At 39.4% G+C, this 12425-nt stretch overlaps 1 protein-coding gene across 1 annotated transcript; it reads left to right on the top strand.

The window, feature by feature from the left end:
* Positions 1-2544: 2544 nt before the first annotated feature.
* Positions 2545-7618, top strand: LOC104270864 (importin-5-like; the record flags this gene model as incomplete). Its single annotated transcript, XM_009865347.1, has 3 exons — positions 2545-2773; positions 4309-4450; positions 6869-7618. Coding segments are annotated over 3 exons (458 nt in total), but the record flags the coding sequence as incomplete, so codon positions are not given.
* Between the last annotated feature and the right edge of the window lie 4807 nt (positions 7619-12425).

The raw sequence follows: 12425 nt of genomic DNA on the forward strand, positions 1-12425 counted from the left end.
GAAGTATCTTTAAAAAAAAAAAAAAGGCACTGAAGAAACCTTGCAGTGAAACATTAGGACCGCTAAAAGTTAAAATTGTCTAGAAAAATACTTCATAAAAAGAAATATTCATAAATTACTTCATAAAAAGAAGTACTTCATTAACTTTTCCATAAGATTTTTATGTCTTGTCAAACGATTGGAGGAGTAGAGACTGACGTCAAGACAGTTCTGATTTTGGAGTTTTAGGGGGTTTTAGGATCTGTTGAAGTCTGATTTTATTTTTCATTCATTAGACTTTGCCTTGACCCACATAAGATCTGTAACAACTTTGATCCTTTTCTTTGTGTTTGGACAAATAACCCTAGATTAAACCCAAACACTTGGCTTCTCCTTCAGTTAGATGTTTAGATATAAAATAACCTTTTTACTTTAGAACTTACAGCTTAGGCAGGCACCTCAAAAGTATTTCAGATCCTTTCGTATGTACATGAAAACTTCGTGATTTATTTAGTAGATTATGTGCTGTGATTAGAAACGAGGTAAATCTGTGGAATGAGAAGGTTTCTACCTCATAGCTTTTACTGTCTTCTCTGAAATCATTGTGTTTGTGAGGTTTTATATATAATTTCTTTGCTGATTAATATATAGCACTGGCATATTATTCTGTTGCACATTTGTAACAGACATTTGTAAAGACTTGAGACTATTAAAAAAAAAAGTTGTATTAATATGAGCATTCTTGGCAGTCAGTTGAAAAAAATACAGGAACGTAGGGAGTACTTGTGAATTGCACAAGAGCTACATTATGATGAAAAAAATTAAAGATAGAATTGGTAAAGGGCAAAGAAAGGATGTTGAAGGAAAAACTACAGCAAACTAAGTAACTTTCTAAATGGAGTTACAAGGCTGTAATTTACGTGACCTCCAGCTTTGCTTATAGAAGCTTATGTTGTTGGAAGAATTTAACCAGCTAATCTCTGTGAATATTGTGTTTATCAACTGCAACTGTTTCTCCCTAAATTGTGTCAGTGGCCTCAGAACGTTTTGGTGGTGCGAGATGTTGGAGTAGTCAGTCCTCGGGAAAAAACTATCCTTATTACAGAAGGTGGTCTTTTATAGTCAAACGTGTTGTTTTAGGGATTATCTACCGCAACATCTGTGTGAGAAGAAATCTCTTTTCTAAAAAACTTGTCCGCTAAACTCTGAGGAGACTATGCTAACTCATTTTGATGCCCTCCTAATCGTATGACTGCACAGACACAGATATCTACCAAGTCACCCATTCTTATTATTAAGGAGTATGAGGAAACGCAGATGAGATTTAGCTTCAGCAGTCATGAAAACCTGAGGTGTAAAATGCAGACTGAGTTTGCTTGGACACTGTAGACTTCTGTGAAACAACTTGTGCTTTGCAGATAAGTGCAGCGTTGTTATCCTATGTTCAGTAGACAAGGTAGTGGCTCCTATATGATCAGTGTTTCTGCAGTTCTGTAGCATTTATCAGCCCCGTACAAGTATCCCTGTCTAACTTGGGATTAATCGTATCTTTCCATAGCTGCTAAATTCTTCAAAAATCTAATTGAGTGAATAGAGCAAGTGTCATTGTGTATTCCTTAACTGCAAAGCTGCTACTTACTCATCAAAATGAAATAGTGTGAGATCTCGCTCTTCCTCAGTAACTGGAGTTATTTGGATGTGTGCTTTCTGCACAATTCCACAACCTGTTTTCTGTGTGGATACAGCATGTCACAGCTTTAGCATTATATTTTTAGCAGAAGAACACAAGGGCAGTTGTTCCTGCTTGCACGCAGAGTGCTCTGAGCTCTGTGTGGACATTAGTAACTGAAAACGTGACATTAACATTCATTTAGAAGTGTGCTTGTGATCACCCACGTTGACTATTAAAAATCCGTATAACCGTTGTTAACCTAGCAAGAAAATTGACATTTTTTCCTTGATGTTTTATGTGTCAGGTGAATTCACCAGATGAGATTACTTCTAGAGCTCTTTGTACTGCACCTTTTAGTGGTGGGAGATATGTATATGTACATGTATATATGTGCACATAAGCAGTAAATGTACAGCAGGTATACACTGTAAATATGCACTACAGTCTAAATCAATGTGAATGTCACTCTATTGGTGCTTTTCAGCATCCTATGTTTATAGAACCTGTTAGATTAAAAAGAAAATGCTTGTTATCTATGTTTTACTGTAAACCACAATGTCTTGTATAGTGCCTAACTGTAGTAGAGAGACACGGGAAGATTTTTAATTTTTTTTTCTTCTGAACTTATAAAACAAATGCAGACTTTTGCAGTAGCTGTTTTCTTGTGTTCCCTTGCATAGCTTTATCCAGCTGTTTGTTTTTCATATGATGATTATGGAGCAGGGAAGAACCTAGAAACAGTGGGACATTGGCATGATCACATTTTGGTACTTGGGCCCCCAAAAAAACCAAAACAGTTTTATATGCAGTAGTCTCATGTAGAATTTGTGATGTTAATAAAACATAACTTGATGGCACATTAATTTTTTTTTCTTGTGTTCTTTAACAATTAGAGGCGCTTCCATTGCTGGTGAGAGTCATTCAGTCACCAGATGCCAAAACCAAACAGAATGTCAATGCAACAGAGAACTGCATTTCTGCTGTAGGGAAGATAATGAAGTTCAAGCCTGACTGTGTAAATGTTGAAGAAGTCCTGCCACACTGGTTATCATGGCTTCCACTTCATGAAGATAAAGAAGAAGCTGTTCATACTTTCAATTATCTGTGTGACTTAATTGAGAGGTAAGGCAAAGTCTTGACATTAATGCGGAAAGTAAGCCTGTTCGTAAGCCCCTTCACAGGTGTTTTCCTCAAAACTGAGGAACTGCCAGATTAATCTGCATATGCTTTAGAGAAGATAATTTGGAATGTCAGAACTGAGCCTCCTGTGATGTTATTGCTTGCTTTTTTAAACAGTCAATGTTCTCATCCTAATGCCTGTACAGCTTGAAAAAAATCCTAGCTGCTTTATATGTGGAAAGGATCAGCTGGGAACTTCTACAAAAATTTTGATACTTTGCTTACATATCAGCATTAGTAACTGCTGAGGTCTTTTTACTTAAGAGCAGCACCCATACTCTTGCAGCCTTTTTTCCTAAGCTTTTAAAGTAGCTTTGCACGGTTTTTTGCTTTCAAGAAGCCTGAGTATCAAAAAACCAAAATGTGAAGTAGAGGAAATAATACAGATAAATTCACAGTACGATGCTGTGCCCCTTAATAAGTTTGTCAAAAGAATTTCAGTTATTATTGAAAGCATCTTTTCAAAGAGCTTCTTCTTTAGATTTGTCCCTCCTCCCTTAAGTCAATGGAGAAAAAAAGAAGGTAAGTATTCTAGTGTGGGTGCAGGTTGCACTTCATAATTGAGTGGAAGAATGTCAACTTCTGAAACATGTAGCAGCCACCTTCTGGCTGACGCTGTGTATCACAGAATGTCAGGGGTTGGAAGTGACCTCTAGAGATTATTTAGTCCAACCCCCTGCCAGAGCAGGATCATCTTGGTAGAAAAATAGAAAGGAAATAACTTAGATTTTCTACAGTCTTTCCTACTCTGTGAATACCTTCTATCTCATGGCACTTTATTAAGGCAAGGTCTCAAAATGGGTGGTGGCAGCTGATACTGATGCTAGTACAGTTCTGTAGAGGTACCGTAACATCTCTGGCACGTGTTCGTGTGCACAATGTGTATCAAGACTTACAGCACTAGCACACCTTCGTACTCAGCTCTGTGCAGGTGTCTCGGCCTTGCTGTGTACTTGACAGAGCTGCAGAAAGTGCGATATTCTCAGCCTCTGCATTCCAGCGGTGGTAGGTGGCAGGTCTGGAAGTAGATCGTGTTTTGTCCTCAAATCCCTGATTGCCAGTACTTGCTACTTGACTGGGAAACAGGGAGCAGAACTGCTTGTTTGCTGTGTCAGTGAGGCAGAGAGCTGCAGTCATAAGCCCTTTCAGGCAGAGTATCTCTGTCATGCTGTTTACACTTCCATCTGTGGAAAACTCAAACGGTTCAGTAAAGTTCAGAACTTCTCCCTGATGAAGTGTAGGCCGATTAAAGAATCGGCTGGTTAAATATTAACAGGAGGCGGGAACATTGTGTCAGCAGGCAACAAAGCTCTGCATATTTACTCAGCTGAGTGAAACTTAGATGTAAATAAGCAGCTTCAGAATAAGATATTTCAAAATCACTCAGCGAATGAAATCAACTTAGATGTAAAATGCTTACATAAATCGTTTTAGTTTAAACATTAATTTGTGTGTAATATATGTTTTGACTGTAACAGCAACAACCCGATTGTCCTTGGTCCCAACAACTCTAACCTTCCCAGAATATTTGGTATAATTGCGGATGGTGAAATTCATGAAGCTATTAAACATGAAGATCCATGTACCAAGCGGTTGGCTAATGTTGTTCGCCAAGTGCAGGTAAATAAACACTTGCTTAGACATAAAGGGAACATTTAGAATCTACTTTTAGAAGTAATCAAACTGTTAAATTAATTTGAGAGCCTTGTATCTGTGTAGAATAATGCTTCAGTCAGTGATATTGGAGATCCTTGAACCATTAATGATAAAACTTGGTAACATCTACACTTGCAAATAAGTCTGTCTCTTCTGATAAGCTTCAGAAGTTCATTTAAAAAAAGTTATATGCAGCTGGCTGGTTAACATGCTAGCCAGTATTAGCTGTTTGTGGGTTTGTGTTCTGTTTTGGTTTCTTGTTTTTTTCTGAGCCAGAAATTAAAATCTGGAGAGAAATCTGCCTGGTTTTGTACTGGTGAACTGTACTGCAGGATTTGATCCAACATGTGGTTCCTGTAAGGGTCCCCAGCAGCACCCTGTGGTGACTTACTAAGACAGTAGAGACTTGGGATCTTCACTAGAGAATGACTGCAAACCACAAGTAATTTTACTACTGCCCTCTTCAATCCAGTGCAAATACAGGCAGCTGCTCGATGTTTTTTCTGTCTTTGGGGAGCTGCCTCAAGGTTCCCTTCTATGCCACAATGAGTGCTTACGGTGGTGGTTGATGGAGATGTCTGAATATTTAAGCTGTGCCTCCCTGCAGTGTTGTGATGGTGCTCGTGGGGCAGATCTGATCCGGTGCCAGATGTTACCAGACGGATGTACTTGAGAGTTACAGCCCTTCATGACAGAAAGTAGCGTGCCTGGCAAGCACACAGCTTATAAACACGTGTAGAGGATTTGGAACGGCAGTTGTTCAATTTTTGCCCTCTCTACCTGACATGCTTTGGCAAAACTCAGGTTCAAGAGTTTTAGGAATACTTGGTTTTGGAAAGGATTCACCTGGACAAGCGTATCAGCCTGTGAGATCCATTATGTCTTGCAGAAAATGACTTGTTTATAACTCTGAAGGGCATAAAAAGAATAAAATCAGGCAAATTTTCGATGAGAAAGTGCTGTGTAAGTGGTTGCTTTAGTCTAGTTGACAGGTAAGAATCCCTTCTGGTGTTCGGAGTCTGGGTATAGAACTTAATGTTAGGGTATGCTGATGCATTTGGTCACTTTAAATACTTTAATGCTCAAGGCTAGTTTGATTCTTTTTGTTGCTGTTGTTAACAATACAATAGCACCTACATGTATAGGTTAGTTGTGTATAGCAAAATCTTGTTTTGGCTGGGAATGATAGGAACGTTGGTATGGAAACAAGACTTTTGCATTGGTTAAATGATTTACCCTCAGACAGTGGGGAAAAAAACTTGAAGGTCCTGGGGTTTTAACTTCAATTTAATAATTTTAGCATATTGTAACCAATCCTGTCTCTCTTCACACATAATACTTAGACTTTGGTAAAGCACTGTAAGTGTTTTGGGTCATGGCAGGAATTTGAAAGCTATGTAGTTGCTAACAGTCTGCCTGCTGCTGCTTCACAGATTCCAGGAGAAAGACTTTTAGTTTTTTATGATCTCGGTAAACTGTTCCACTGCCAACAACGTTATGGTCATAAGTGGAATTAAGCTTAAACTTTTTTCATCATGCTTAGGTGTTTTCAGGACAGAAATATTTCAGTGCAGTGTATCAGAAATATTGGAAGAGCACATTTAATTTTGCAATGTTCCATCTTAAATTGAGAGTCTAGAATGCCTAAGATTATTTAAAACTAAACCCACAATCTAAAGACCTACAGCCAGTCACCTGCCTTTTTTTTTTTTTTTTTCCTATCCTTCTAAAGAGAGCAGGGTGTCAGTTGCTTCCAGCTTCTGTTGATCAGTAACACAGATGAGGTACACCGAGGGGCTTTACATTTACCCGCATAGATGATGGGGTGTACATTCTCCTCTTTCTGGGAAATAATTTACCATTTTTTTCACTGAAGAGTAACGCTGTGTGTTGGCAGCCGAGTTACTATGCACGCAGCGTATATAGTGTGTCCTGCTGTAATTGCAGTGCTTCCTTCCTCCAGAGGCGTTACTGGTGCACCACTGCCTGAAGGACACTCCTGCATTTAGGCACAGCTCAGCTTTGCCTGAACGTTGGTCTTTTTAACTTCAGTGCAAAATGGAGCAAATTGTCTGGGCAGTGGTTAACAGCATCGAGTGCCATTTGACCCACATAGTTACGAGGTGAGTTCCCAAGGGTTTCAGATCGATTACTCTGCTGCTGTGTAAGCAGAGCTCACCTCTGTTTAGCATTTTAAAGCATCTCTAGCTTACCCTGTGTAGGACCGTGTATAACTGAATATTTCTCTTTGGCATATATATATATATGTATATGACAGGAATAAGCCCAGTGAACGCTAAGCTTTGCAAAGCTCCAGAAGTTTAGCGAGTGCCTTAGAAGCTTGCCAGCCTGCGTAAAGATAACTTCTTGTTTGTTTTCCAGACATCTGGAGGACTGTGGACAGAATGCATATCACAGCTCAATGCAGATCAACAGGCAGCCATACAGGAGCTCCTGAACTCTGCTTGAAGGGCCTTAATTATCATCTGCAAGAAAACTAACTCCAAATAAACGTTTACCCTATTGTTTAGGTTTCTTTTGTTTCTTTTTTGAGTAAAACCAGAACTGTAGTGCGTGTAGGCCATTCTTCTGCAACCTACAGGCAGTGGCAGCAGGAAGAAGCATTCTTTCAGAACGGTGTGTAAATCGGTTTCTATCCCACAACACGGAAGAAGTTTCCTGTAAACCCTACAATAGCACTGAAGAGTATTTTTCTAACGGTATAAGCCATCCGTACGATGGTGAAAGGGAAACAAGTTGAATTTTCTCCTTAGACATAATGAATTAAGAAACAGCTTTAAGACCTTCAGCAGTAGATGTACGTTATAACAGATTTCTCTACATCTAGTGTTAATTGTTTTAATTGGAGTGTGAGTCTTTGTAGGGTAGGAAGTGTCCTTCTGCCCAGCAAGTTAGTAGATCAAAAGATGAAAAACTGAAGACAAACATCGAGCATGAAGACCTCATTGATCGCACTTTCAGATTCCCAAAACCAACTTGTACAGTGACTCAATGAGGAAAGCTGTTCAGCTTCCAGCCCTTGAATGTGAAGTCTCTTTGGCATGTCTGACAGTATCTGATTCACTCCTTAATAAATGAAATTGAAACACAAGAAGCTTGTGTAGAAGTTCAGTCATGTGTGGTTCTTTTGATTTCTTCTTGTGAAAAGATGCAAGTAACAAACTATAGAAGTCACGATCTTGTATTGGAAGCTTTTTGTATATTGGTGCCTATTACACATTTTATGCATTTTTGTTTCTTTTTAACAAATTTTTTCACCTGAGGATGTAGAACAGAAACATAATGGCATTACCTTTATGACATTAAGTTTGCATATCTTGACTTAAAAACGTTTGTCATGTTCAGATGCAGTTGCTTTTCCTGACTTATAAAGTGTAGTGTTGTTCCAGCTGCAACGTGTTGTGCAACACGATCTGGCAGCCAGTGATACTATTGCAGGAGTCTGGGGTTTTGTTTGAAACGATCATTCAGTTGGTAGCCAGACATGAAAGAATCAAAAAACCTTTCAAGTCTTTTTGGTACTGCAGGAGCAATATGTCATTTACCAGCTAAGTATAGAGTATCTGACTTCTGACAAAGGTGAGTGAAGTTTTTGCACTCTTATTATTTTGAAGATGTTTGTGTACGCATTGGAATTTAAAAGCTTCGATTTTTTTACTGAAGCATTCTTCGAGCCAATCTTGAGAGTCTCTTAAAACATAGAAATCTTGTTCAAAGAGGATATAAGTTTTCTTCCTTTATAAGAAGAAAAGGTAGAACTTCACAAGTAATAAATTCCTGTCGTACTAAAGAATAGACTTAGTTTTGCCCTGGAAGTTGTTTCCAAAACAAAACACCTGCAACCACCCAATACAGAACTTTCGGACTTCAGTTTTCGACACGAGGTTTGTGTACCGCTGTGGCATTCTGCCGTTGCTTTTTCTCTCCAGAGACTTCAAAGTAATGCTGAGTGTAAGGGCTGATATCCCCCACCACAGCGCAGCTGTTGCTATGCCACATGTTGTCTGTTCTCTGCACAGCTCGATCTCTCCATCTCATGTATGGAGTACATACACGAGAGTAAGACATGTTGCACGGTTGGAATTTTTGATGAAATAAAGACTCGAGGAAGGTGAATTTCCCAGTGACTCCGTGTATGTATCTGTGTACTGGGTGTGCAGCCGCCTTGGGCTCTTGAGCTGGAGGTTTCTTTTTTGCCGTACTGGTATCTACAGGGGTGCACACATACACCAAGTATTCCAAATATGATGACAGTGGTATTAAAAATAATACAGAAGTCAAGTACTTGTCACCCCATATTTTTTTTCAACTTTAAAGCATTTTACTGTGCATCTTTGGGGAGCAGCCTTTGCATTTGCTATTTAATCATTCCGCCCCCTCTTTGCTTAATTTAGCCAATTGTACTTACTTGTGTGGGGCTTGATGGTCTCTTAAATTTGAAGAAAAGCATTTGTTGTCTTTCCAAGAAGCAGGAAGCAGTGCAAACAGTATCTAAGCTTCTGTTTAGTAGAGGTCCTTTCCCTTTTTTGATTATCACAAAGATGTTTGTATTACGTCAGGAAATAACATCTCTCAGGACAGCTTAATGTCTGTTGAGACTCCAGAGATATGGGCTCCATGTTGGGTGAAAGTCCTGGGATTCATCTCACCTGTTGCTGGGTATCTGTAACAAAGTTTGTATATAAATAACTGCTTGCAGCCCTATCCAGTGAAGGAAAACAGGAAGCATTTGAGACCAAAGAGTTGATGCTGATGGCTGAGTAATTGTTAGTATCTCCGGTGAGTCTTGGGATGGTCTTTGTTACTGGCAGTTCAGTGGCTCACTGAAGAGCCTTAGTAGTTGTTCTATAATGCACCTACTTGGAAACAATTTTATATTCTGGAATCTGTTATTTTCTACTCCTAGAATCTAACAATAAAAAAAGTCCTTTCTGTTAAAGTCAGACAGCCACCCTGCTGCCTCTTTGTGTCAGCCCTTGAGGAGATTCCACTAACTCTTGAGGTGTTTTAACACTGACAGGTAAATTACCTGCTGTTAAATCCCAATTCAAAGGTGTGATTTACAAAACACTCCTGTTCCTGGAGGGTGTGAGCAACCTCCATCCAAATCTCCTTTTGCCATCAAGTTGGATTTCCCTCTGACCAACATGCTATTAACAAGCACAATAACAAGTTTATGCCTTTTTGCTGCTACTGATTTAATCTTCCAATTTCACAAGAGCCTCACTCAGGAGACGTTACCCACTGCTATAGCCTAGAAGCCGTAAATTCAGTTTGCTTTTAGTTCAGGAGGAGTTTTCTACAGCATTATTTCTGACGTGAAAAAGAGATGTGAAGAGTGGAGACCCATTCAGGACATGAGAAACCTGTGTTTCCTGTCTCTGAATACAAAATGCTGAGCTCAGTTCACAGATTTTGCTCGCAGAATCAGCTCTGAGCTTTCTAGTTACCTGACAGAGAAGAAACCACGTGGCCTTTTGGCTACTCTGAGTCTGTCTAGAAAATCAACCTGGGAGGGAGATCTCTGAGCGCTCTTGCAAAGCTGGAGTTAGTGTGAAATTCACCTCTCTGATTTGGGGACAAGGAACAGCGATTTGTGCTCTGGGGGAGACAGTTTCTGCAGTCTCCATGAGATCTTTTTCTGTCATTCTGGTTCAGACCAGTGACGTAGTGTTCTCTGTATAGTTTCAACAAGGTCAGGTAGGACCTCCTATGTTCAAGTCAGTTTTGATTTTTATTATTTTTTTGCTTTCTTATGCAGAGGCTGCCTGTGACCTTGCTTCCAGGTGCTGGGAATTTTTGCAGATGCTAAACCATGAAATCAAAATGTCTTGAGTTTAATATTGGTACCACGCTTGGTTTAAGAATAACTTCAGGTAACACTAGATGCACACAAATATTGGTAGTGGAGTTTCACTTTTTGGGTTTGGTGTGGTTTTTTTGTTTTGTTTTTTAAGTGATGGATACTAAAAATTTAACAGTAAGCAGTTAATGCCATGGGAGTTCAGATTTTTGGAGATTGTGGTGGTGTGTGTTGTGGCTGGCAGAGGAGGTTCAAAGCTCTCCTGAGACACCAGATGAGCAATACTGGTTTCTTGAATGGTATTTTTGAATTTTCTTCTAGAAAAGCGGGAACGATGCATGTTGGCAGATGTTCCCCAGGGCACCGTTACCCAGGAGTAAACAGTGAAGTATTTTGAAGGTAGCAGTGACTGGCAGGAATTACAAGGGTAACTTCAGTCAGTTTTGCTCAGAAGATTGTTACTTGTCTCTCATTTTCCAGTGCTGCTTGCTACCTTGGGTGGATGGCCAGTGCCTTGAGAGTGAGGGAAGGAGGGAATATTTCTTCAACTTAATATTTCTGCATTAAATGTGTGACTGCTTTTCTCCTAATAGCAATGGGAACGTGCATTTTAAATATATCTGAAGTATGGTTTTTCAGGTAATATGTGCTGTTAAAATGTTGTTCTCTAATAACTGCACAGCCCTGTCTTGTGGTGATGGGATTTGATGTCAATTAATTACAAGGTTTAATATTCAGTTCGTGTATTACCTTAAAAAGTAGTGCTAATCTTCCAGACAAAAAATCTTGGAATAAAATTCACATTTTGGAATCAGACCAGTGAAAAATGTGATGATAACACAGGACCTTGAATGAGGGAAGCTAACCTCGCCTGAATTACTTGAAGTGAAGTTGTGCTTCATTACCGTTTTTTTAAATATCCGAGAATAAAATGCCAAGAGACATTTTTACTATTGCGTTTTGTCTGTTTAGGAGTTGGTATTCCTGAAAGGAAAAAAAAAATAAAAAATTAACAACCCCAAAAAAACCTCCAACCCCCCCAAACTGCTAATTTTTGGCAATAGTGTGAAGAAGCATTGGATGCACTGGTTGGATTTCACCAGTTCTGTTCTCAGCTTAAGTTTCTTCTGGCCAGTAGATGGAGATAATACAATTGAATACGAGAAGGCCATGCACTTGTGCTGTGGAAGTTTGTGCTTTACAGCCCCTGGTTTTTGGGAGGCTGTTTCTTCGCAGGACTAGTTTATAAGTGGTGGTAAAGTCCACCTTCTGTTTACTCGAAGCCTGTGCACAGACCAGGTAGATTGTCTCAAGAACTGCCTATTGCAGCCCTAGTGGGAGAAAACAGAAAGAGGGAGTGTAAAATCAATACAGATTTATCCCCATTTCTCCCATCACTAAAAAGTCTGAATAACGTCCACACCTATAAAGAAACGTCTCGCTGTAGAACAGAGACAGACATAGCAGCTTTTTCCTTGCCACTACAAATGCAAACTCTGGTTTTGGAACCTGCCACCTCTCCTTATCCACAGGGTAAGAAGGAAATGAGTTTTATTTTGAGTTGCCTGAAAGTCTGTGGGAGCAAGTGAAGAGGAATGGTGGCTGTGTGGATGAGCTCCTGGAGCTCTGTATTAACATCAAAACCTGAATTTCTAGCCTTAAAATGAGTAAAAGCTTAAAAGACATTGCTGGAGGTGGCAGAGTGTGATAAGAAAATAAATTTCAAGTGGAAAGTTAAAAAGAGTTAACTGGAAAAAAATATATACTACAAAGAATTACATAAAATGGAGTCTTTATTTGCCCTCGTTGCTATTAAAATTTTCTTTCATAATTTTTATTACCCTTAGGGAAGACAAACGAACCAACACCACCACCCCCCAGCACAAACAAATTACATGTAAAATGCCTAGCGCAAGCCTTCAAGGTGCTGGAATCAGATTCCCCTCACCACTCTTGCGCCTGAGTACAATACAGAACTCTGAGTAGCTGCCCAACTGTAACTTCTGTGTTCTAAATAAACATTATTACTGCACTGTAAGTGCAGTAAATAATTTTTGTCCTGCCACGTTTCTCAGTCATCTTGTCTTCAGCATTGGTTTGCAGAAGCCCAAGTCC

Source organism: Apaloderma vittatum, unplaced genomic scaffold (genome assembly GCF_000703405.1).
Source record: "Apaloderma vittatum isolate BGI_N311 unplaced genomic scaffold, ASM70340v1 scaffold13152, whole genome shotgun sequence".
Classification (NCBI taxonomy): Eukaryota; Metazoa; Chordata; class Aves; order Trogoniformes; family Trogonidae; genus Apaloderma; species Apaloderma vittatum.